Source organism: Heliangelus exortis, chromosome 7 (assembly GCF_036169615.1).
Source record: "Heliangelus exortis chromosome 7, bHelExo1.hap1, whole genome shotgun sequence".
Taxonomy (NCBI): Eukaryota; Metazoa; Chordata; class Aves; order Apodiformes; family Trochilidae; genus Heliangelus; species Heliangelus exortis.
Window position 1 is genome coordinate 25,925,765 of NC_092428.1, and position 27,748 is coordinate 25,953,512.

The 27,748-nt window shown below is 35.8% G+C and overlaps 2 protein-coding genes across 5 annotated transcripts in view; one reads left to right on the forward strand and one right to left on the reverse strand.

Annotated features, from left to right (window-relative positions):
* The window catches only part of ZDHHC6 (zinc finger DHHC-type palmitoyltransferase 6), a 173,871-nt gene that overhangs the window by 70,055 nt on the left and 76,068 nt on the right, over window positions 1–27,748 (reverse strand). The gene's annotated exons all lie outside the window — the stretch shown is intronic.
* Window positions 1–27,748, forward strand: part of VTI1A (vesicle transport through interaction with t-SNAREs 1A) — a 263,303-nt gene that overhangs the window by 59,227 nt on the left and 176,328 nt on the right. For 2 of the 4 annotated variants that reach the window (XM_071749440.1, XM_071749442.1), the window contains exons 5-6: window positions 677–697; window positions 5,579–5,663. In XM_071749440.1, coding sequence (XP_071605541.1) covers window positions 677–697; window positions 5,579–5,663 — 106 coding nt within the window. The remainder of the gene's footprint in view (window positions 1–676; window positions 698–5,578; window positions 5,664–27,748) is intronic. The other 2 variants (XM_071749441.1, XM_071749444.1) reach the window with 1 other exon arrangement.

Here is a 27,748-nt window from a genome sequence, read left to right on the forward strand (position 1 = left end):
ATGTTTCATATTCTTCCCTATTCCTTTTGTCTATTTTTAAATTTGCTATGCAATAAATCGTATTTCCTTGTCTTTTAACTAAGCTGCTTGATTTTTTTTTTTTTTACTTGAAAAAACATTCTTAATGTGAGGCTCAATAATAAAATCAGATAATAAAGTTACATTAGAACTCTGGTATATAAAAATTGAAATACTGGTTACATGATATAAAGATGCTGTCATCTATTAATAAGTTAGATCTGCTAGTAAAATAAGAAATCAGTTGTCATGACTAAAATATACAGCAAACATTCTGCAAACTTGTATATACAAAACCACTTCAGCTGTACAGTCTTCGAAGAGAGGAATAGTAAACTTGTTTTTTTCTTTATAATATAGACTTCTATGAAGTCATTCCCCTTTATTTCATGATGGTGTCTTAGATGTGGTTTAAAAGAGAATTTCACACTATTCTCTTTGTTTAATGTGACAGTGTGAGAAAGTGATCTTTATTCGTTCAAAAAACTCTGCATGTAGTCTATGTTTAGGTTCTTTTAATGTGTTTGTCTGTGATTTTTAAATGCTAAACATGTAAACAGATAAATTGTCAATGTTAATTCTGTATCCTGTCACACAACTGATCTTTCTTTCCTGCCATTTCTTTCCTTTTTATCTTTTTTGTGCGTTCATGTTGCAGTTGATAAAATTACGTGAAGAGGTGAGTACTTTCTTGCTTTTTGTTGTCTAGCTTTCCCTTTAAAGCTGAGTTTCTAAATCTGAAGTAGATCTTTTTGTTCATTGTTGCAGGGAAATCTACACAAAGCAAAAATATTGATTACATTGCTTTAAAATATTCACTGTTGTGCCTCCTTTTCGCTAATAATTGTACACTTACATAGGAATCTCTAGATCAAACCTTAGAAATTAACATTCTTTGATAGTGGATTTTTTTTAAAGGCGTTAGAAAAAGAAGGGGAAAAAAACCACCCTATTTTTTGATCTCTGCTAAAATACTATGATCAAATCAGGTACAGTAATAATCATGTTTGCATCACAAAATCTTTGATAGGGTAAATACATTTATACACTGGTATTGAAAGTGAAAGCATTGCTTTGGTAAAACTTTGTTCTGAAACACGAAAGAATTACACGGTATTTCATCATGTTTTGAGTTTGGTGTGAGGTATTCAAGGAGCTTATGTATTATATTGGATATAGTATACCCACTGAAAATACAGTACAGGTAGACCTACACATGCATATCAATATTTATTATTTATTTGTGAGTGCTGTAGATCTGTAGGTGTAACACTAGAGATCAGTATTCCAGAACACCTTTCTTCCAGTTATAAAATGACTCATAAATATTTAGAGAGAGAGAAGCCTGTTTTAATGGCCAGTTCCTCAAATGTTTCAGTATATTTTCTGAAATTAATATCCTCTCTTACTTACTGCTTTAGCAAAGCCGGTATCTGAACTGGTCTTTTTATATTATTATTTCCCAACAGCTGCCAAAACGGTCACAGTAAAGTCAAGATTACTTATAGGTCAGATTTCTGAAGGGTTTCATACGGAGATTTTGAACCAGGGAAGTATTTGAATAAAAATATTTAGAGGCATGAGTATTTTACATCACATATTTGTTTGGTATCTTCTTTTTGAAATGTGTGCCCAGACATATCAGTAATGAATGCTGAGCTCTGCAGGAAAGGATTTGTAAGTTTTAGAAATGGTGATGACAAAGAATTGTAAAGTAACCAGATTAAGGACAATTACAGAGAATTCTTAAAAACACTAAGATATTTCAGATAAAAATATTCTTTCACTTGTTCCCTGAATGCTTTATTTTTCCCTCTTCTTGTGAAGCTGATACTAATATGTTAGAGCTACAGAGTAAAACAGTTAACAAAAAAATTAAACAAAATAAACATGTAGCCACATGAAAGCCCTCCCACCACTGCTGAGCTCCCCTCCCCAATAGTCCCAGTGTTTAAACAGAGAACGATATTGTTGCAAGGGTTTATATAGCCTGATTTCTGAGATTTTTCAGGAGATTAATTTTCTCATCTCTTTAATGACACCTGCACTTCTGCTCTTGTGCTTTTTTAAAAGAATGTAATAAGATGTAATTTTTGCTTGTAAACATATATTTTTTTTAAACATAAAGATTCCTAATTGTAAATTTACTCTGAACATTTAATTAGATGAAAAAACCAAAGCTGCTCTTTTTTTGAAATAGCTATGAAGGCAAATAAGAAAATTCAGGATGTTATTGCAAGGGCATGCAAGTTAGGAGCTATACTGAACTCAGTAATACCTTTTGCAGAATATGAATCTTCTTTTTATCCACCTAAAAATTTTGACATTGCTTCTGGTAATTTTCTTTTTTGCTTTTCCTTGCCAGTCTCATAGGTTACTTTTTCTTCTCTCTGCATGTTGTGAGAACAGCAGCAAAAAGAACTAAATGCAGGTATTTGTTTTGTCTAGATCAAAAATAGTACAGGTAGAGAGAGAAATAATTTGAAAAACCCAATTGTTAGCATTCTGTTCTCTGCACTTAGGTACTCTCTGTGTGTTGGATAGGTTGTAATTGCAATGGTGTTTTTATACCCAATGCAAAATGCACATTAAAGTTTAAATGAAGGCTAGTACAGTGACTCAGGCATAATTCTGAACTCGTCACACAGTGAAACATCAAGGCATGCCCAATTATAGTTCTCCTAAGGAGGTATGAACTGATCTTAAAAGAAATTGTGGTTTGCCATACTGTTTGTTAATAAAACCTGGGCTTTCTCTCATTACAGGGCTCAATTCTAGCACGCTTGCCGTACACAGGCTTCCGTGGAGGTTGTGTCGCTCTGTTTTTTAAACTCCTGAGATCTCAGTTTGAATCCAGCCCACACGGAATGACTAAATCTCTGGTGATAGTCTGCCACTTTGCAAAACTTCCTTATATGAGTCCAGATAGGAGCTGTGTCTGAAGCTGCAAGATGCACTGAATCACCTCGCTGCCCACCTCCCCGAGAGCAGGGGATGCTGTGGGAGAAGGAGTTTGGGGAGGGGTGGGAAGCAGTTGAAAGCTTTGGCTGCAACTGTGGGGCATTGATTTTCATGACCAAAGAACAGGGTGCCTCCAAACCCAAACAATGTAAAGAACACCACCCTTTATAATAAAAATTAGGTTTTGGTATAGAATGGCTTGGCTGGAAAGGTTCTGAAAGCAAGTAAGAAGCAGCTCTGAGGTTATGTTAGCAGTGGCTTCTCAGGGCTTTACTATTCTAATTGCTCCTCGTAAGACTGAAGCAAACTATGGGCTTGTAATATACTTTTTAGATTAAATGTGGTTCTATAGTATATAAAAATGTACAGTTAAATGCTGATTTTTTCTGTTTCTCTTTCACATTATAATGTGCAATCTGATTATCTCCCTCTTTCTTAATGTAGCAGGATAGTCTTTTTATTTCCAGTATGCCACAACAGCACTATACATCTGTTCTGTAATTATAATGTTTTGCTTCCTGTGTTTACTCCCAGCCTCTGTTCTGTTGTTGTTTATTTTTAAATATTTACTCTCTAACTTTTAGGATTCTTACCTTCTAAACTTTTTCTTTATTTTCCCCCCCCCACACACCCTTTTCTTCTACTTTTCAGAGACAACTATATAATAATGTAGAGTTTCTGAGTTTTTTTTTTTCCCGAAGTTTAAAATAATTACACTAGTTGTTCTTTAACATCTTTTATAGTATAGTATTTGGCGTATAGGGGTATAGTATTTGGCGAAAGGTATTGCAGGCTTACTTTTGTTTTTTCCTAAAGGGCACTGAAGAGGAACTAGCAGATGTTATGAAAAAGCACTTTGAAAAAAAAAAAAAAAAAAAGCAAAATTAACACTAATTATCTAGATGGACCATGGATACTAAGAACGTGCACCACTGTAGTTGCAGTTGTGATTTCAATTACAGCACTGTGACTTATGGTTTTAAATTTTATTAAGTGCTTCTGCTGCTTTTTTTTTCTTTTTGTTGGCCTGGCCCCCATGAATGCAAAAGGCTTTTTTTTTTTGCAATTTACTGTTAACCTATCCACTGTGTATTAGACAACTCTATTAATTATTATAGACTGTTATTGCAGCTTTCCTGACCTTCACATTGGGTCCTATCAGTACTGATCTAAATGCATTGTTTTAATGATTTCCAAAAAAAAAAAAAAAAAAAAAAAGGGGGGGGAGAAAAAAAAAAGAAAAAAATTCAAGGCAGGCTTTGATGTGGCTTTAGCTGCCTCGATCGTCTGGCCGCATCTCAGAGATGTGTCACCTATGCCGGGAGGGAATAGGGAAATCACGTTTTGAATGGTAATGATAACATACTAATCACTTCCTTTCTTTGAAGATAGAAGCGAGATATTCTGTCAGCATCCCTGGCTGCTAGAGCTTGGAGGCACTGGTCTAGGTGTATTAGCTTAAGTGTGCATGTCAATACAGCTTGCATCTCCCAAGATCCATAGGGGCTCATTAGAGCAAGGTAGATCGTTTCGGTAGACAGCCACTCAGATAATATGTATGGCACCTCCTTTTTTTATTATTATTAGAGAGCATTTCTTCAATTTTTAAATGACATCTGTCAACAAGGCAAAATTGTAGAGGGAAATTTTTTTACAAATATCAGAAAGGTTCCTTTTTTTGGGTAAAGGGGTGTTTGCAGAGGGGTGTGTGATTACTTTACTGGGGGGGCTTCTATTGTTTGATGGCTTGATTAGAGCTAGTCTAGGATCCAGAGGAAATGAGCTTATGTTTTGAAGTATTGGCATTTTGGATAAGAAGCAAACTGATGAAAATGATATTTTCACCTTTTCACTAATAGGGGCTCCCCAAGTGAAAATGTACTGGAAAATGTATTTTTACTGAAGTTTATTGCTATTTCATAAATGGACAATTGACTTCTGGGAAGAATATCTTATACCTCTCTGTGTGTGTGTATCGCTTTTATATTCATATATATATATATATATTTAGGCAGGAGAGATGTAAATCAAGGAACCAGTGTTTTGTTTCTACATCTTTTTACATCAAACAGTCTGAAGAATATTCATGCTGTTCAGTATTCTGTACGAATAACTCGTCGTTTCTATCACCTCACTTGAGTAGTACACATAAAGGAAATATATCCTCTGCTGAAAATTAAGTCCATGTTAAAAACTACCACTTGCATTTAAAGTGATGGTTTCATCAAACTGTAATTGAATAGAAATCATGGGTGCTTGCATCCGTGTGTCATAGGGAAATCTATTTTGGAAAAGCTCTTCAGACAGGTTCCCCGTATAATAATCGCGTTGTGTTTTGTGAGCTTGTGTAATGAGAGTGAAGCACGAATTCCATATTTCAAAACAAAAATGATTGGTACACATAATTATGGTTGATCATAGAACCTGCCTCTTCCAGTGGTCCTTGTAACACGCTCTTCCAGAAAATATACGTGGATTTTTTTTTTTTATGTTTTGGAATATGAAAGCACAATTAAAAAGGAGGGGAGAACATTGTAGACTGCTGCCTGATTATATTTTTTTTTTTTTTTTCCCCTCTCTCTCCCCTTTTCTTTTTCAGAGGGCACATCTGCTCGATAACACAGAGAGGCTGGAAAGGTCATCTCGGAGACTAGAGGCTGGATACCAAATAGCAGTGGAAACTGGTAAGAATTCTGAGAGTGAGCAAATTGTCTTGCTTATGCACAGCAGTCTTCACAACACATGACATTTCAGGGAAACTTCAAAGGCGAAACAGAGACAGCAGCCCGAGATGTGGTTTACATATTGGGGAGACAATTGGGAGCTTATTTGCGCTTATCTTTTTTCAAGTTAAAAGGCATGACATCTACTGAAAACAGTTCCTGAGGTTTAAAAGTATACATCTGAAAAGAGATGGAATACTTTGTCTAAATTCTACATTTGTCTTAATATGCAGTTACATGTTGTCAGTTTACCCACCCGCAATGATTGCTAGCACACACTGCAGACTCCAGTTGTTTTTGTCTTTTGCTTTTATTCATATATGTAAAAAAATACCTTTTTAATAGATTTATAAGATATTAACTACAGATGATATATAACAAGGTTATCAACTCAGTTTTCTTGCAATTGATTCAGGGACTGATTATGCAGCTGTTTCTAGGCAATGAAAGAAGTAAACAAACTATACCCCGATTCCTACAGAGAGAAGAAAATTAAGGGAGAAGGCTAAATTGAAGCTTAGTTGTTGAATTAGTGGTTTTTAATTTCTGAATTTTCAGTGGTTATTTTCAAAATGTTTTTACTAAGTTTTAGCAATTTACAGTGGATTTTTTTAAAAACTAGCAATAATTAAACCTCTAAAGTCTAATCCTCTTACATAAAGCATGTGCAAAGTTACAGAAAGTTTCGGAAAATACGTTTGAGCAGTGAAATCATTTTCTGGCAAAAAGTCCCAATTAACTGATATACTGCAGAATCTCTTTAGAATTCAAACCTTATTTAAGAGGTAAATAAAGTTGAACCCTTCTAGAGTTAAATATGTCTATGTTAAATGAATGGCATTACTAAAGTACCTGCTTTTTAATTATTCTGCCCTTAGTGCTGTGCTCAGTAATGAATTGAATGTATGGAATGTACAGTGTAGATTTTGGAAGGGTCAAGGAGAATTTATTTTCTTATGCCAGAAGATGACATATTAGTAGAAATGGACATCTGATAGCAATTACATTTGCTTTCCTGCAGATTTTCAGATCTGTTCTATCAATGGTAACGACTTTTTTAAAAAAAAACTAAACAAAACAAAAACCACAATATTTTTTTTATATTGTTTTTTTTTTACTTAATGTGAGATTTGTTTTATAGACACAATGATCATGTCAACTTCCATTGCATATCTCCATGGTGATCTCTGAGAAATATGGTTGGAGTGCAAATGTATATTTGTATGAAAAGAGTGTCTTTTGGTAAGATAACCAGGTGAAACTACATCGAATTCCATAAAGTGACATTTATTCACCCCATCGTTGTGTCCACCTTCACTTTTCATCTTGAGCATCGATATATGAATATATGTGTGTGTGTGTGCATATATATATATATATAGAGAGAGAGAGAGAGGTAAACTACTTGTCCTTCCTTTGTGAAGACTAGTAGTGTAGTGATGATATATGGCATATTAATATATTAAACAGTTTGGAGATTGTGGCTTTGGAATTGTTAAATTCATTGTAGGGTAAATTTTTGCAGATCTTTATGAAAATGGAATAATTATATTTAATTCCTGGCATGGATCATGATGATTCTAGGAATGAGTGAATTTAGATTATTTCACTGCAAGAAAAGAAGTTCTTTTGGAGTTACTGTATGATCGTTCTGTGTTGGGTTGTCACAGTAAAATACTCCATTTTAAAGTTTCAAATCATCGTTGACTTGACTCCAGCTCCTGTCTTGCCTTGATTGTTACTTTTGTGGCATAAAGATGTTCTGTACACAGCACTGGTGAGGCCTCACATGGAGTGGTGTCTCCAGGCTTCCTGGTGCAAGAAAGATTTTTGACTTAGTGGAGTGAGTCCAGTTTAAGGCCGTGAAGAGCAAATTAAGTGATTGGAGTGGAGTGTCTTTTATGTGAGGAGAGGCTGAGGAAGCTGACACTCTTCAATGTGAAGAAGAGAAGGCTCAAGGGGAGCTTAGCAGTGTGTATAAATAGCTGATGACATGGAATGAAGGAGCCAGACTTACTTCAGTATTGCCCAGTGAGAGGACACAATGGACAAAAGTTAAAACCTGTGAAATTTCATAAGAACATAAGAAAAATTTTTTTTACCATGGGAATGGTCAAACACTGAAATAGGTAGCCCACAGTGATTGTGGAGTTTCTTATTTTTGAAGATCCTGGAAATCCAGGTGGGCACAGTCCTAGCTTTAGGTGACCATCCTTAAGCAGCTTGTTGGATTAGATGATCTCAAGGGGTCCCTTCCCACTCCAGCCATTCTGAGTCTGTGATGCCAGGAAGGAGGAGATGGAGGTCACAGCCCTTTAGTATCTATTCTACTTTATTTATGTGGTTTCTTTTCACAATTGTGGATGTATGTTGTTAATTATAATGATGCTGGATCATTTTCAGCTCTGGAATAAGTCACATTCATGTCTTTCTTATTACCTTAATCAGCAAAAATACATATACTATTTTAACCTGCCCCTCTGATCATCTAAAGATTAATCTGACATCACATAACTAATTTAATGCAATTTCACATTACCATTCCTGAAACTTACCATGATAAATTGGAAGCTTTTTTTTTCCTGTTTGCATTTCTAAATTGAGAATTCCTTTCATCTTACATACAAGTTGTTCATACAAGCTGAGATCTCTTGGGCAATGACTTCCTTCTTTGACCAGTGCCATTGATTCATGGGCTTCAGTGGTGTCTGAACAGGATGCCACTTATGTCACCATCTCTAAAACACAATCCAAAACTGGCTGTCAGGCTTTCATAATTTTTTGACTATTATTCACTGGTACTGAAATTGCTTAAATCTATGCAGAAACCTCCTGAAGGACTAAGCAAAGCCTTTAGGATCTGGTAAACAATTCCATAGTAGTTAAGGTCTACTCTAAAAAGAAGAATGTAATTCTAAATGTTTGTGGAGGTATGTTGCAAATTCAGCAGGCATTTGAGTAGCTGATTTGGTAGATCAGTAAATTCATCAGATCATTTAAGGTTTAATTCCCCAAGATGTATGGTACAAACACCTAAGGGATATCTCTCAGTACAGGGAAACCACTGTTGAAGGTCTTTAAATCTTGAAGGTCTCTGTAGTTTGTACCAGGTAGGGGAGGTTGTAATAATGGCTGATCACACTGCAAAGTGCACTCATCTGCTATTTTTAAATAAAAATTTTGTTATAAAAAATATTTCTTGTTTCTTTTCTGGTTTTATGTTATCATTTGCTTTGCTGGTAAGGACCAGACAAGCAAGTTTACAGCATGGTTAGTAGGCATTTCCAACACCACTAATTACTTATGATGCTGGAGCTCAGTGTTCTTAATTTCAGATCATTTAGTCTCACCATGTAGCCTCAGAATAGGAGAGAGATTTTAAATATACATCCAAATTATTGGTTTCAGTTGAAAGAAGAATTTGTTGAATCAGTTCTGATAAATTGCAAAATTCTTCCCATTTTGGAGAGGGAGATTTCCTAATCCCATTCCCTGTGCTCAGATTTCCACAGCACCAAACTGAATTCTAAAACTTCCTTATTTTGTCTGCAGAGTGTAGCTTGTAAGGTATCCCCTTCTTTGTCAAGTCCTAGATATGTTTGCTCAGACAAAAGTGTTTTGGATGGGGAGTAGTTCAAAATGGTTCATTCACCTTCAGAGATAAGGCATGGGAATGTAAAACACTATCAAGAAGAGCAAAGGGTTGTTGTAGATGACCATTGTAATCTGCAGTTGAATTGGTTTCAATAACTTCTTCTCAACTGCCAGATACTTTCTAGGGGAGAAAAAGAAGTCCTGATGTTTATATAATAGAGACTTTGCGTAAAAGAGAGACCCAACCATTAAATGCTGTCCAGGCTTTTGTGGAAAAGCTACATTCAGGTATTTATTTTTCTTCAGGAATCTTAGGTATTTTCATAGCTTTTGGTAAATGTAATTTGAGAGGAAGTGTTGAACTTGCCTCCGTGGATGGATTATTGGCTGTTGTGCTCCACCTCTGAATCTTTCTAAAATATGTGTGCTACTAGAAGAGTTTGTAGTTAAAATTTTGTCTTTACTTATGTTTTCATATCACTTTTGTAATATTTAGACATGTTTTTAAGAAAAGAAATCTATGGAAGAAAAACTCTCTTGTTCCGTTTACAGAAATTCCTTCTGAATCTGGACTTTAGGTTGTTTAAAATGTTGTTTTCCAATCATAGAATCATAGAATTGGCTGGGTTGGAAGGGACCTCAGAGATCATCAAGTCCAACCCTTGATCCACTCCCGCTGCAGTTCCCAGCCCATGGCACTGAGTGCCACATCCAGTCTCTTTTTAAATATCTCCAGGGACGGAGAATCCACCACTTCACTGGGCAGCCCATTCCAATGTCTGATCACCCTCTCTGTAAAGAAATTCTTTCTAATATCCAACCTAAATCTCCCCTGGCACAACTTGAGACTGTGCCCTCTTGTCTTGCTGAGAGTTGCCTGGGAAAAGAGACCAACCCCCCCCCTGGCTCCAACCTCCTTTCAGGGAGTTGTAGAGAGTGATGAGGTCTCCCCTGAGCCTCCTCTTCTCCAGGCTGAACAGCCCCCTTAGTCCTTGGGAATCCCAGGAGTATTTTACTCTGAAACTGTTAAAGGAGAAATATCTCTGAGCAAGAGACTCAGCAGCTTACTACCCACCCTTATGTGAAGTAATTCTTGATAGTAAGGGATCCAAGCAAATTATAGTGGCTTTTACCTGTTGTAATGAACCACAGTCAAACTACAGTCCCTTTCTGGACTGATCCATAAATAATGAAATGTAGTGACAGGTATGTGGTCAGACCTGCCTCATTGGCAGCCTTCTAGGTGGAAAGATAGTGAGAATCTCATTAGACAAAGAGTTGTTTACTTCTTCATGAAACAGTAGCAGTTATTGTCTTATCTGGATGCAGAATAAAGTACAGTAAAGGGATCACTGGAAGTGTGTTAAGAAATGTTTGTAGAGGGTTTCTGAAGGCATGGGTCTTGAAGTTTGGTGGCTTTAGCATGAATAAGGAACTATTTTAAAACAGCTCCAGAAGGTGTCTTGACAGATGTGAGTAATGGAATTTGGGGTACAGCAGATTTGGACTCACAGTTTCCTCACTGGTGGAAGAACCTGTGAGGTTGAACCCCAAGCAACTGTCCAGAAGGACCTTCCTCCTCCACGTGTTCAGGTGTCATAAATGAGCTGCATACCAGAGCTGACATAAAATATGTGAAACATAAAAATTAAAATAAATATATTTACTAAACTGATTCCATTCCATTACAGTTGCAAGAGCTGGAGGTTGGCTTTTCAGGTAGACAGAATACTAAGTGTTGCTGCAATCAAAGGAAAAAGTATATGCTTAGCTTATAAAAAATCTAAATGGCTCTAACACCCAATGTCAATTTGACAAAATAACAAACCCTAATGGTGGTACATGTAGGGCTACCTTAGGCTAGTGGAAAGGGTGTTGCTTCTTTTGTGTTGTAATTTTGTGTACTTAGTAACTTACTTGCAATAGCAACTATCACTGAGACCTTCACACAACTCTTCTGCTTTAAGTTGCATGTATATTCCAATTACATTTGAGCTCCCAATAACTAAGAATATGGAAAAGGAAACCATGTTTTGGAAATCAAGTCCTTGCTTCTTGTGCCCCTTGCTTTAAATATACAAACAAACAAAAAAAAGTCTATTCCTTTCCCAGATATTTACAGTTAATATCTACCTGTTTCATCTCTAATGAATTATTCATACATATATATGTGAATACTGTACGTAAAACCTTTCATTAGAGAAAGAGGGCTTCTGAGTTCTGGAGCATATACCAATATCTCCTCCTCAGGTGTTTCTTTGATATGCCAGAACATCTTTCTACTGAAATCTTAATCCAAAGTTTCTACAGTGAGATGAGTTTTTATGCAGTTTCCAGTCACCATCAGAGAGAGCTTTTTCATGATCCTTGTTTCTTCTGCTGGCAACGGTATTTCATGTTTCATATATAATTTTTTTTCTTTGCTGGCTGATTTCTATTAAAATCTGTTTATTGTTTCAGAAATTCATTTTGAAGTGGCATATTGCATTCCTACATCTCCAAGCCCTCTGCCCTTCTTCGTAGTCTGGGCTTTAAAGTGGGGAGGAGGAAGAAACAGGGGAGAAAATTTTTGTCTCTGAGTATGTCAGGCCTCAGGAGCATCCCAGCTTCCATGAGGGGCAAGGTGTTGGGGTAGTGCTGCTGCCTTGTAGCAAAGAGTCAGAGGTAGCATTGAGAGGGCATGGAGAGAACAAACTACTCAGTTCCCATTATTTAGTGTTTCACAGTGCAGTTGTTGATACCAGCAAAGAGCTTTTTACCCCTTCAGTTTGAATATTGCTTGCTGGTTCCTTGTTTGCCCAGTCACCAAGGTCTTCCCTTTCTGGCTTCACATCTGTCACCTCCTCCCTTCTGGACCTCCTGTGCTCCCTTTCAGCAACCCTCCCAGCTCTGACCTTCTTAATTCCAACTCCAGATTTATCTTTTTAATACCTTGTGCCTTCTTTTTAATACCTTGTGTCTATCCAGACACTTCTGCACATATTTATTCCAATTCTGGCACCATCCCTACTTTCCTTAGTTCTCTGTTTCTTCTCAGAGATTGGATTAAAAAGCAGTATGGGCCTTGACTGTGGTTATGAAAAGTTTACCCAGTAACCTCTAACCTTGTCCAGTGGTGTTCAAAAGCTTTTCCCTCTGCACAGTGTCCTTCTGCATCTGTGTGTGTTGTCTCAAATGCAGGATATAATTTTTTTCCAAATAAACTCATAAATTTATAAGCACATAATGCATTAATCATAATGTAAGGAAATGATCAATTTCCATTATTAAAGTACTGTCCTCTGACTGCTTCAGAATACCAAAAAAACAAAAAAAAAACAAAAAAACCCCCAAAAGCCCAAAAAAAAACCCCCAATCTACCAAACAAAGAAAAACTTCTCTAACTACTTTTTTTGGAAGAGACAAGAAAAAACTTATTTTGTAGAGTTTTTCACAGTCTATGCAGTATTGTAAGACCATTTCTGTTAAAAGCTTATCTTTTGGGTACTCAGCACCTTTCAACTGGAATTCCAATAAAATGAATGCTTATCTTTCACCTCAGAAGGTTTGGGATTATACCATTAATGCAGCAAATAAGGAAAGTCAAATCTGTTCAGTAATACAGATTTGCCAAGTTATAGTAGGAAAAAAAGTGATCCAAATTTTGCCATTTTGCCCTCTATCCTGGAAGAAGTTCCAGGTTATTTTAATGTTCACTAATGTGCAGGAATGTATTATTGCCTCATATGGGACAGCTCAGCTTCAGTCTTTTTAGAAAGTAGCATCCAGTTGAAGTAATTTTGTTTAAGACTGATTTTTGGATTAGCAAAACACTGCAATAACTCTTTAGAAGGGTTATTTTATTATCTGTAATAGAAGCATAGAATTCAGATTGTGGATTTTTAACCCCTAATTGAATGATGGAAACATCCTGTTTCAGGTAACAAAACCTTTATGCTTAAGTGTTTCCCATGTGTGTTGCAGAGAAATAATCATGCAGGCTGAAATCTCTATATTTTCACAAATACTTTACCCTTCTCATAGATTACTTGTAAGTAATATTAATTTCTGAATTATAAACTGAGCTCAGAAGATTTTAAAACATTATTTTACAAGCACTCATGGACTTCCTTTACTGTGCAGACTGTTCTACAAGAAATAATCTGTTACTGAATCATTGGAAAGAGCATTTAGTGTAATCCTTGGTGCTGAATCTCTTTCTCTAGTGCATTTACTGGTATAAGATAATGTTTACTGATGAAGGTATTCATTGTAGTTTAAGCAAAACTTTTGAAGATTTGTCCTAATAAAAGTGTCAATATTTCAAGTTGAGCTATGTGGTTATATTTTTTTGGTTTCAAGTTGCACTACTTGCTTCTTTCAGTTTAGAAATTATGTAGCCTCAGGGAGGTTTTTTCCCCTGTGATAACATTTCAGAGTTTGTTTGGTTCTGAGTGGCTTAAGGCAAATGAATGAAAGAAAGATAAAAACAAAACTATAAATTAATAGTAGCTGCTGTTTCTATCAGTCCAAGTAAACACTCCAAGCTACTTTGATTTGGCAAAAGGATAATGGAAAAAGCTACCAGTTTGTCTTTTCTCCATGTTTATATTCTCTTTCTTCATTTGCACAACACTCAGCCACTGTGCTTGGGTGTCTCTGAAAGATGTTGGAATTTTATCTAACATAAATTGTCCAGGTTTTTCACTCCATGGGCAGTCTGGTTGGGCAAAGACTGTGTACAACTTACATCAAGAAGCAAAGTTGATGAGCTTAGACTTGGCAAAATAGAATTTACACTAGGTGGTTTTTATTATTAATTTTTTTCTTGCTTGAAGCCGCCTACCTCTAATTCCTGTCAGGCTAACAGTGTTTTCCTCCAATTGCACCAAAAATAAATTTTAACATTAAAAATGTATCTGTATTGAATTCGTTTTTCTAGGTGAAGTCAATATCAAAAGGCTTTTCATGATAGATCCTTTTTCAATTGCAGTATTTCAGTATTTTGCCCTTCTACAATTTAGGACTGAAGAGTTACAGAAATAACTATTTTTTTGGTTTGGTTTTTGGGGTTGGTTTTTTTTTTCTTTTGGTAGAAGTGAGAAAAGCCCAAATTTCTGTCCTGAAGTCACATGTGTCACACATGGCATGACTGAAGATCATTATTATCTGGTTATTTCTTCATATAGCTCAAGTCCTATCATACTATTTTATGCTAATGATTTCACCTCCCTACTGATAGAGTATAATTTCACAACAAATTATCAGTGTTGCATGGGCAAACCTGCAAGTTTGATGAAAACTGGACATTATGAGAACTTGTCACAGTTGACATGCTTGTGTAGCATGTATCAGGTGAGAACATAACCTCTGACTTCTGCAAGCAATACTCACTACCCAAATCTTTATTTTTAAATCAAAACTTTGTTGGTTTTCTATTCAATTTTGTTAGTACCATATTTCTTTTAAACAATGAAACTTCTCTCCACTTAATAGCCCATACCATGAACTTTGCTTAATTACTGAGTAAATGTATACATTGTAAAAGTGAAATTAATGCTATTCTCAAAGCGAGTCAGGAGTTCAATGTAGGAAGCTGTTTACTGTCGAGCTTAATTTTCATGTCAGAGTGAATTCAACTGCTGATGTGCAGTACCAGTCACCTTTCTGAATTAGCACAATAATATTCTTTGCACTCTTACAGGCTGGTTTTGAAAAACTGCTGCTACTTATTGGCTGCCAGCTGTTGGAGGAAATTGCAGACCCACAAAAGTGGTTTTTATGGCTTTGAAAACTACAGTTTCACAATTCTATACCAGCCATAAGCCACTTACATCTCAGTTCTTTCTCTACTTCTTTTCTTGGCTCAAGAGCACCTCTTTATTTTCTTAGTACTAACACAGCTAGTTCAGTTCTGCAGATTCTGTGATTTTGTGTTCCATCCATATTTTGCAAACCCTTCCCTTGCTCCCAGTTGCCAGCATCATCTGTCTCTCACAGTGTGGTTGTTTTTCTGCCATTTGCCATTTACCTTTTATAACTTCAGTAGCTCTAAAAATATAAATTTTAAATTTTATATGAAACTTTATATTCTTGGCCTAATCAACACGATTGTAATAAATACTCATGGTTGTAAACATGCCCATTTATTTGTAGAGCATAAATATTTACATACTGATTTGCAAGTTTGTGTGTTCACATGTGTTCATGTGCCTGCTGAGTGCAACAACCAACGGATGCATAAAAAATTTAGTTTCTTGAACAGCTTCATGGTGACTTAAAAAATAGACAAATTGTTATAAAATTAGTTTTTAACTACTAAAAATAAATCTTTTCTACAATTTTAAGCTTATAGAAAAGTAGGATGGGATGAAACTTAGTTCAGTAAAAAAATACTCAGTATTCAGGATCAAATATAGTAAGTTATGGAGCTTCAGTTAGCATTTATTGTATTTTTCTGCATTAATTAAGGAGGTAAGGTACCTAAATAAGATGGTAGAAAAAGATACTTGATTATAGATCCACTTTACCATCTTGTGAAGTCATTGTAGGCACTTAACTCCATCTTTATAGAAAATACTTACAAATACTTTTAAATATCTGGGCCATAGAAGCTACACTCATTTGTAAAAAATCATAATTTTTCAATATCAAGTATACTTGTATAGACTTTAGTGTTTTCCCTGTGATGATGGCATTTTTAAAGCCATTTTCTTCAGCTACTAAAACAATAAAATCATATGTTTTAATTTTTTTTCCAAGAAAATACCCTCAAATTAAAAATTTAAAAAAAGGTAAAGATCACATAACAAGTAAGAGGAATATTCCATAAGCCATGGATGCAATAAAAAAGCAGCTCTTAAAGAAAAATATGATAGCATGGCATATCCTTCTGAAAGGAGGAGTTTTCTTCAGTGGAAATTGCCATGTTTTAATGACTGCAAAAAGAGTATTTCATTCAGAAAATAATCTAAAGTAGTAGTTCAAAATAAGAATAATGATGTCCTTTTTTTGAAGGGTTTTACCTCTAAACCTAACGTGTATTTCAGTACGTTTGTGAAGAGCAATTCTTGCTATTTTATTTCACTGACCTCTTAGATACATAGTTGTTTGCCTAATCATATTTCTGAAAAGATTTTAAATACTTAGACCCTTTTTAAAAGCCAAAACCTCTTACTCATTTGTAATGGTCTGCCTAACACTCTTGGACCATCATAAATACTTTCTGTCTGGGAATTTGACTGTTTTGGTACTGAAAGGATATCTGAATATTTGGCTTGTAAAGACACCTTATTAAAGTTTTGAACTATCTTTTTTACCCATTTTAAATGCTTCCAATAATGCACACATTGCCTTGCTTGTGCTCTAAGTTTACTTGTGTCTCTTCACACAGATATAATTCTTCAAAAATTTAATACTAATGTGCCATATTTTAAGATGTTACCTTGCTGACCACTTGTTATAATGGAGTACCTAGCTGCAAAAATAGCTGTGTGGGCTTGGCATTTCCTTAAATTTCGTTTCTTCCCAGTAATTTTCCAAGAGTACACTAGAGCTTCATTGATATTTGTCTGTGTAAGTTAGCAGGAGACTAATTGCTCACTTCTGGTTTTTCTGAGACGTGTGAATGATTTGAGTGACAAACTTCAGATCAGAAGAAAACTGATTTTACGATGTCCTGATCCAGAATTTATTGAAGGCAGTAGGAAAGTTTCTCTTGATTTTTCTGGAGATCACGTTGGAAAGAATGAGACACAAGAAAAAACAAAGTCCACAACTGTTACTTGGCTACTGCTTTTCTCATGAGCTTTATTTTAATTGGTAAAATATGTTAATGTCCACTTGATATTGAGTAGCCTCTATCAATGGACTAATACTGTGGCTTTGGGAAATAACACCGTGAATGACCGTTCTGTACTTGGGTGATATAAAGTTCAGAACTAAAGATATAGTTGATGAAGCCCATAGTTCTGGACTAATATAACATTTTAAGTGCTTGAGAACTGTTTGAAAATGATTGAAGTCAAATCCATTCTTTTAACGCTTTGGGATTTTTTTATTGCATCAATATTGGTTTTTTATCTCCAAAGATGAAATTTGCCCATTTTACCTATGTAATATTTATATATAGACAGGAAATAGAAGTCAGTATCCAGATTTGTTGACCCCTGAGATATAGTATTGACCTCAGTGAGTATTAACTTCTCAGATCAATAAATGCTGTTATTGACCTCACAGAAAAATCAATAACAGCTTGTTAATTTGCAAACTATGACTGGAAGAAAATGGTACACATTTGTTCTTCATTATCACCTATTTATATCTATATTTTAACGCCTTCAGTATTTCCACCTAGAGATCATCATGTCAAAACATTTCAATCCCAGCTTTTAGAAGGTTGGGGAGACAAGCATTATACATTATGGAATAATTGATGAGCAGTGCATGTTGTTTCCTCTATGTCCTGAAAATAATACCCTGAACAGTGGTGTTTCACCTGTGCTGTTTTCTTTCTTTGGGTAGTCTGTTTCATTTCCTCTGGTGCACTTCATCAAAATGTTGCATGAAAGTACTGTCTTTTAGCTGCCAAAAGAACATTTCTACATTAATAATAAAGACAATGAAAGACGGACTACTGGAAACAAGGAGACTGAAAGTGATCACTGTAACAATCATAATTAATATACAGTAGATATTTCCTCTTTGCCTAAGGTTTCTAGGCAAGAATTTGCTCTGCAGCAGACTAAGATAAAGCTCTGTGACTAACAAAAGTTTTAAATGACAAAACATCGATGGAGAGGTGTTGTTTTGTATCATAGCAGGTTTTGTATATAAACACTGAAATGTCAGGTTTTACATAGTCTGAAATGCCTAAAAAATGCCTATTGCTGAAATTCAAATGTCATAACAGTTTTTCTGCATATATATCACTTTGATATTTAAGCTTAAAAACTTCATAAATGATTTAATATCACTTCGGCCTTGTTATGATCTGACTGCCAAAGAAGGCAGAGGCTGATTTTTATCTGGTCTGGAGAGTAGAGTTTTCATTCACAGAAGACAAAGCACAATTCTGTCAGCCTTTTACAGTCATTAATTCTGCCTGATACATCTGCAGCGATCTTTGCAAGATGATTGCTATGTTTAGAAAACTTTTCCTTCATTAAATGACAGTGAGAGGTATTTAAATGCAAAAATAAGGCAATAGTTTAATTTTTTTACAATAAGTGAAATGGCTGCAGGTTTTTTTGCCAGCTTTAATGGCTGTATGGTTTTTTGAATAGTATATATGGTTTTGCCCTTTAAGATGATGAGCTCCCAGAACTTCATGTGTTCTCCCATGTTATCCTCTTGAGAGACAGTGATACTATACTAATTCTGTAGGTAGGCAGACCAAAGTATAATGAGGTTAAATTTAGAGAGAAAAAAAAGGAAAAAGAAAAAGAAAAAAAAAAAAAAAAAAGGCAGCACCAAGCTAGATTAATCTCTGAGGTTCAGATAAATGAGGCCAGTGTGGATCTGGAAAGATATTTGTGGTCATTATACAGTATCATTTCTCTCTTACAGAAGAAATCCAGAAGGAAGGAAGGGCAGTATCTCCAAGCCTTTATATCCCTCCCAAGCAGTAGTAACAGTCTCCATGCTTTTCTCTGATGTTTACTGTCATATTTAAGTAACCAAGGAGCTTGTATCTTACAAGAGACCAAAACAGAAGTGAAGTGGCAAGGTGGCAGATTTGGAGAGGTCGGAAATTTCGTTGTCACGCTAAAGAGTAGAGAAATCATGTCAGTTGTACAATTAAGGTTTTTCTGTTTCCAGCCCATGCACCCCTGTATTCAAAGTATTCAAAATGCCCAGTTGCCTATGGTGTATCAGAATTTTAGTTGAAGAACTCAGGCAACCAGACAGACTCTTGATTGTGGGCCAAATGTGGCTCCTTGACCCTTCAGACCACTGATTTTTCAATCTGGAAGTTATCTACTCTGCTCAGGAACACTGTGCTACAGTGGCTGGATATCAACATGATTCCAGAGATGGTGCCAGTGACAGTTCTCGGGGTGTCTGGCACCTGCTGAATCCTCTGCTCTGGAAGTGTTGTCTTTAGGGCATTCCCATTGAAGAAAAAGCATCATGAGTTCAGACTCTGAGTCTGCTCCTATGAAAGCTTTATTTTCCCTTGAAGTATTCTCTTTAGTGGCTAGAGCTGTTTACTTAACTGATGAGAAACTCTTAGTAGGTCTAACTCACCCAGAAGAGAAGGAAATATAAACCACAACGTTTTAATTTTTTAAAAGTCTCGTTTGGAATCCGGCTCACGTGTTCCATTAGGAGTTCAGTTTATAAAATCACTGAATTTAACTTCTCAGTAGACATCACTGATGGCAGAATTACTGATTTCCATAATTGAAACATTTTGAGATTTTCCAATAATGGTCGGTGGAGCACACACTGGTAATGTTATGAGATGAAATGTTCTGCTTAGACACTCTGTGAATTACTTTTGCTCTCCACATATTGCTTTATTAAGGGAATTTTCCATTTACTTCCTATTTTGGGAAAAAGTCTCTACATTATTAAAGTATATAAAACATTTGATGCCATAAAATGGATCTATTTTAGTCCGATAAACTAGAAATATGCTGCACTGTGAGGGTCATAGCTTATAATACATACTGTTAGTACTTTTTCATTTTTCTATATTAGGAGATTAGTGAAAAATAAGCTCTATCAATTAAGTTTTATTGCAAAATTATCTTCAGATGTACAGCAGTGAAGATGATATTGAGTGATAACACTAGAGTGGATTTTGTATAAAGCAATTACAGCTTGAAAACCACAATCTGAATGAAAATATTGCTCAGGGTTTTTTGTAATCTAGCATTAATACCAAAAAGCCCACTTCCTTCAGAAAGTGCTTAAATTACCTCTATTAAACACAAGACATTCCTAAGGTGTCTATGTGTGCTGCTGAGTTAAAAATACTTTACTGATACCTGGTTTCACTGCTCATAATTTAACAAATCTGTAAATATAAGCCTATGGTTCTACCTCTTAAGATAATTCTCTGTTTTTAATATTACCATGTTTTCCTAAAGATTTTATTTGCTTATATGAGTAAGAGAGTTCTTAGTTCAGCAATTATGTGGTGTAAGTGCACTTTGATGCTATGATTATTTTTAATTTTTTTTGCATTCTTGAAAGCAGTGATTTACCCTGAGAGAAGCAGCAAGCTTTTTTCACAGTATAACATAATACATATAGCCACATATGTTTCCTTGACATGTTATTCTGGAGTTGAAAGTGCATTGAGCTTTGTAAAATGCATTTCAAGAACTTCAGAAGCTAATTGTTTAATTCTGCTCGTAATTAGTTAAATCTATCTGAATGCTCAAATCATTCCTATTGTAGTGTTCCATTCTGTCACCCCACCTGAGTGAGACAGGCAACTCCTCAGAACACATGGAAAGACTTTTTTAATATAGGAAAACAAATAAAATGATTCAAGAGCTGTAAAGGAGCTCAGTTGCTGTTTAGGACACAGGTAATTTTGCATGTAGCATTCTCTACTTGGTTCAAAACAGCAATGTCAGGATGTTTTGAGTCCATGTGCAAGAGAAGTAGCTCTGTAAAATGCCCAGTTTGGGACAAACAGAACAGTACCTTAAAGAGGGTCAAATAATTCAGAAGTGTATCACTTGTTTCATTGTGGTTAAATAGTCTGTGGCTCTGACCAAATCTCCAGTGATGCCAGCATGAATCAAGACAATTGAGTCAAGTGGTTAAAGGTTTCCATCCTTTCAAATTGATCAAATTGAAATAGCCCATTAGGAATTGATTTAAATCAGTTTAGATAAGCTCAGTCTTAGTCCTGGCCCTTGAGGCTTTGGCTACTGAAAGTTCACTTGAAGCTGGACATATACCAGCTCCACAGGCCATCAACTTTATTAGTGTGGAGATAAGCTGATTAGGTCTTGTCAATCAAAGGTGCCAATATCTCAATTGAGTGTCTCTCCCAGTCTTTCTCTCCTTCTTTGTTGCCTGCTTCAATGCCTTTTAGAAAAAAAAAAAAAAAAAAAAAGGAGCTAGAGAGCAAGCCAGAGAGACGTGTGGTATGCATCCCCCTGGTTGTCACCAAGCAGGGTGCAAGGGTACTGTGATGATGTGATGACTATATTAAAGAGGACATCAATTTGTTTTAAAGTGTTTTGATTTTTTATGGTGGCATTAAGAGAGAACATTGTGGTTGCAGCTTTACTAGAAAGCAAAGAGTTCTAGAAGGAAAAAAAAAAAAAAAGTGTTTCTTTGAAACCTACCGGGTCTTTGAGTCTTGCTGTGCCAATGGGCGCTTAAGTGCTCCTGTAACTGGCATACTCTGATCCACCACCAGCTTAGGTACTATTCTTCTCTCCAAATTATTCATTTATATAAAATGAAAAGGTCTCAGTTTGTTTAATCCTTGCAGAAGTAATTTTAAGTATTTGTTAAATATAGCCTGTTTGGGAAATGTTTGGTTATGCGAGTAATGAGCATGAAATATTGTAACAGTCTGAGAGACTACAGCATGAATTAAGATCAGGTCAGAACATATTCAGTGACCCTCTCTATGAAAATGAAGCTATGCATGCACTGTATAAATACATACAGGTGTTTGCATCCCTGCTTTGTAGAGAAAAACCTGGTTAAACATCACATCAGCTGTTAAAATCTAATAGTGCAGTGTTTCAGCTTTAAGCTTCATCATATAGTTAAAGGTGGTGTAGAGGAAAACTGGGCTTTTGTTCTTCACATCTGAAGTTTGCTCACACCATGCCTTCCTCAGACTTCAAATGCAAACAACAGAAGCCTGTCCTTTTCTTCCATCACCCTCCACTCACCACCCAATGAAGGCTGGAGCTACAGTGCTGCTGAACTACGTTGCCACACTGGATTATCTCTTTATCAGTGATTCCTCAGTCCACTGTATCAATTTTCCACTGACCAATCAGATATCCTCCTAGGGAAGACTGTTTGACTATTTCTTCTAGATAAATTTATTTATAGCTACACCAATTCACACAAACAACTCGTGTGCTACATGTCTTGGGGACAGAAAGGGAATTACTTGCTCCTTTCAAAAGACTTCAAGTGTGTCCTCTCTAGTTAATGCTGATGTTTGGGGATACTGCAGGAAAAAATCTGGTAACTGTGGGAGGAACTGTGAAGATCTTAATAATTCACTTGGGTACTGGAGTTCAGATATATCTGTTTCACATTTCAAGCTGCAACACTGTCTATTTACATACACTGAAAGATTCTCTTTTCTACTGTCACCTTTGTTTCTTCCAGTGATTCTTGCCCACTCCCTGTTCAGTCTGCATATGGGGGGGTATAAATAGCCAACTATAGCACAAGGAAGGTATGAGAACAATAAAGTGAATTATTCAAGTAAGAGTTTTCTTTTGCCTGTCCCCCCAAAAAGATGAAAAAGTTTCAAGCAGGTTTGAAGATATTTACATAGGAAGAAATTGCAGAGGAGGGTACCCTTATTGCAGCCAATTAGAATTCTTCCCTGTTTAGATTGGGTTGTTGAGCTTCTGTGGGGTTTTTTGTTTGGTTTGTGTTTTGTTGGGTTGTTTTTTTTTTTTTTGCTAATACACTGTTAATAGCTCTTATGTTGCAGTTGCAGTCAATCAGAAACAACCATTTTTGGGGGAAGTTATTGAAGGAAATCTGTCTAGCAGACCACTAATCAAATGGCACACCTTTTTCCTCCAGCTTCTTCCTATACTGAAATTATTAGCTCATTGTTTAAAATCTCACTTTGAAGGCTAAGAAGAAATGGATAGGAGTTCCAACTTGCCCTTTGATTATTTGCCTTACCTTCAGTGGTCATACTTTTTCAGACTGATATGTTTCTAATGCATTAGTCTTTGAAAACCCTTTTTTTTTTTTTACTGGTTGTGTGGAAACAGTGCAACATGGAACTGAATCAACAGTGTATAAACTGTGATGCCAGTATTTAATTGTAATGAAGTATTTCACAGTAAGACTGGATAATATAGTCATGACTGCCAAAATAACTTGGGCATTAAAAATAGGGTGTGTTCAAGTTGAAATTATAGATAGATGGAACATACATTTTGTCTTGGCAGTTCTGATAATGTTTAATAGCACTACTATGTCTTCTTTCACTTAAGCAGCAAGTGGAGGAGTTGAGCTCTATCTCAACAGCTGAGACTAACACTTGTATTGCTGTGTTTATTTCAGCAGATCCTTCAGTTAATACTTAAATTCAGCTTAGTATAAGGCCGTGGATGACAGTAAATACAATTTCTAGAAAGATGCATTATCTAAATAAGCAGGGATTTTTTGGCAAGTTTTTACTTTAAGACTACAACTGGTACTGAAGTTATTTGAAGTTTGCCTCATGTGTACTGTATTTGGGGATGAGTGTGCCTAATGAAAATTATATATGCTTGTAAACATCCTCCCATTGTTATTTAATAAAAGCAAATCTAGAACATTGCCGGAAGGACTTGTATGTTAAGGCTCTCTTTGACAGCAGATTTGTAATGTTCTTACTGAAAGTCCTTGAAAGTCACTTAAGGAGGGTCTGTAACTTTGAGGCCACCATTTTGAGAGAATGGTTTCAATGAAGTGACTCAGTTTTGGACATAAATAAAAAGCTGGCAGTACTTAGGTTTTTGGTTTGGTTTCATTTGTTTGTTTCCTTTGCAAGTTTTATTGTTAAACAACCAAGAAACAGTTTGGTTCATGGCATTGTTATAGCTCGGATGTGAAAACTTGAAGGTAGCTTCATCAGTACAGTCTTTCCATTGTGTATTCGTTTCCTTTTCCTTTTTATTTTTTTCCTTTTAGAAAAAAGACCTTTTATTACTGATTATTTCCTAACCAGTTAATGAATGTGGTTCAGTGAGGTAATCTAAAGTAAGAAAATAAGAACTAGAATGAATTACTTGTAGTACGTGTACTTCATATACCTCTTTCACAAAGTTCCCCAAGTCATCTAGAGATATTTACTGACTATGTATGTGCTGGTTAGTGTACAGTGCATATATGGCACTAGAGGTCAGGTTAAAGGTATCCTCTGTGAACTCTCAACCACAGAAGCAAAGATGTTTTAGTATTAAAAAAAATAAAATCAATATTTGTTTTGTGTTCTTCCTTGGAGGTTAGTCCATCTTCAAGCATTAGAGGGCCAAAAGCATCCATTTTCCCTGTTTACCCTGCAGCCTGACAGTTTTCTAACCAGGGAGAAATGTAAGTGCATATTGGAACGTAAACTTAACGATTGCCTAACCTGCCTTTTCAGAAGACTCTTGGTTTTAATGAGTTTGACAGAAAATGTAATTCAGGAAAAAGTCCTCACTTTTTACTTCTTTTTAAAAAATTGTTTTCTTGGATTGTGAGTGCAACTCTTCTGCTTTTACAACAACATTCAGACATCTTTGATCTCTACGTTTCAGGAATTCTTATTAAGTTAAACATAATCGTTTTCAGGAAAAGTCCTATGAGGAGGGAGGATTTCTCTTAAATGGAGAGGAGAAAAAAAAAAGGCAAAACAAAAAAAGGGAGAGAGAGGAAAATCTTTTCCTGTTTCTTCCCTGAGGCTGAACTGTTTATCACTCCATCCTTGTTCGATAGAAGTGAATTTTATAATAAAATTTTCCCTAATCGGGCTCTGTCAGTGAGGTGTCTTATCGTGGGGAGGAAAATGACACCGATCCTATCGAAAAACAGAGACGATGTCACAGTGTCCCCAATCACAGCTACTCAGCTTCCATATCTACCTTCTCCACAAACACCAAGCCCTGCTTTTTCATAAGAACATCAAAACCTAGCGAAGTCATTAAAATTGCACCCGCGTAGAGTTGCAGGGATCAGCCGCACTAGCGCAAAATGGGATGTGGGAAAACAGACTCTCTAAATGTGCTAATTCCATTGTCACGTGTTTACGGCTTAATTTTAATCAGTTAAAAAAGCCACACATTGCAATAAATTGGCATTATCTTCTGTGACACCAGAGGACACAGTTGGTTCAAGGATTTAGAGGGTCGCTGGCAACAGTATATAGTGTTCCAGACAAAATATTTTTACGCTTGAACTACGGTAGCTAAGGTGCAATCCCCAGTTAAGACTGCAAACAAAGACTATAACCCACACAGCACTAAGTTCAACATGCAGACCACCTTCAGCCTGGAGACGGTGTAGAATGCTAAACTAAATATTGCTGAGGAACATTTTCTAATTTACTGGTTAAAGGTAATTTGTTGGCCACTGTAATTGAGGTTGCGATTCAGTAGCATTCTCTTGTGCATCCTGTACCACAACGAAGAAAGATCTATTGGACGAATCCTTTGGCTGTATTTGTGTTAATTTTCTAAACTGATGGTGCTTGTTTACATACTGCCATTAGATTTCTTCCTCAAAACTATGCATCACATTTTCTGTTCCTCACAGAAATGTCGGTAGGTCAGCCGACGTGTTTTAGTACTGTGTTAGTACTGCTGCTTCCAATGAAAGGTTTTTTGGAAAGTTTTAAGTTTTCTAATTAGGTAGTATCACAGGTCACATGAGAGTTTTACATGGTATCTGTCTCTACTCCTCCCATTTTCTTTCTTTTCCTTCCTTCCTCCCTCCCCCTTAGACTTGTTCTTTCTCTTGAATATGGCTGATCAAAATGTTTATGAGCATCAGGAGAATTATTTTCTGGAGAGCAGTATGATCTAGCTAATAAACATCCATTTCAATAAAACCGTGTCTACAAAAGTTGTCTAGGTGTATTTCAAGGGATCAAACGTGAAAAATGTGTGACTAGTTTAATTCTAGAATGAGCAAACAGAAAGCAACCAAAGAAACAGTTGGGGTAGGAATTTAACTTTTACTGAATAAACAGCTTCTTTTAGGCTGTGAGCACATGCATAGCTGAACACAAATGTCTAATGCTAACACTAATGCTAACAGCATTAAAGATCACTACTAAATAAATACACAAAGTCACTAGTACATAAACAAGGTGCAGCGTAGGATGCAGGTCGGCACTCTGCTGTTTCCAACATTTGATATTTTGGCTTGGGCAATTTAGTGTCAAGCATGTAGCATGTAATTTCCATGTATTCTAAGGACTACAAGCTCTGAAAATAAACATGAAAATGGTCAGGAGCTATTAATAGAAAGGTATAAACAGTGTAAGCAAAGAAAATGAAGTAGGTATGTGGATGCCTCTTGCATGCAAAAATGGGGACCTGTTTGGAAGCAAATCTGCAGAATTGTTTTAGGTTAAAAACAAAGGAACAATGTTAGCTGAGCTTGAGAGAGATCCAGGATTTTTTTACTGTTTGTATGTTTATAAAAAATCAGAAGTGCCAACAATGAAAAAACAAATTCCTTAAAGGTATAAAAAAAGGTTTAGTACTCTACAAATTATGCATGAGTAAGTGATACCTTGAAGCAAGTTTATTGTCTGTTTTTTCTGAATTTAATTTCTGTGCTTGCAATTTTCTTACTGATTTGTGTTTGTAACATGATACAAGCTATGGCTTTTTTTGCACTTTTTACCTGTTTAAACAGCTTGAGTAAATATGTGGGGGCATTTTATTAGAATAATAGAAAAAAGAATTGAGTGCAAATATAAGCCACTGTTCTATATCTGGATTAGCAGCGAACTCTGCATGACAAAAAAAGAGACTTCTTTATGTCAGTATACTTAGCTTTATAAAGGACCATTATGACTCTGTTCTCTGAAACAAAATACAAACATCTAAGTGTTAAAAAGACTTTACTCGAGTTTTGCCACTACATTTCTGTGGATAACTACTTATATTCGGCTGGGAAGATAGCAACATTATTTTTTTTAAAAAATGCTTTTTATTTTGGTTTAAAATCTGGCAAGAGTAACTAAGGGAGTGTTTCTTTAAATAAACTGCACTGCTGGCAGGTTTCTCCAGTTCAGACCCCCCTCAGCTCATTTATAATAAGTGATATAGGTCATGACATAACATAGCCAGGTTTGGGACGTCCTCTTTGAATGGACTAACTGGTATTATAACCTGTCTGAAAATTATTATCCAGTTCTTCAGAGGCACGAGATGTTCAGTCTCTGTCTTTTTCATTCTTTCTCTCAAAACTGTCCAATTTTTACAATCCACACTTAGATCCTATGTGCTGTGACTGGTTTGTGATCGCCTTGAAGTGGAATTACTGAACTTGGTCGCTTTGACCTGAGTGCAGGTTGGGAAAGTAGGAGAGCTGGTTCAGGTTAGATGCATATATCTATAGATATAGATATATATATAGGAAGAGAGGATTTGTTGGTGATTATATTTGCATGCTTCTGTGATAAAATCCTTAGCTTATGACATACACTTAGAAGTTAGTCACTTCCTGCAAATTAGTAAGATACTGTACACTGAGTATATCCCTTTAAAAACAAAAAGATAGGTATTTTGTCTCTGAAAAATGAATGCCAAACA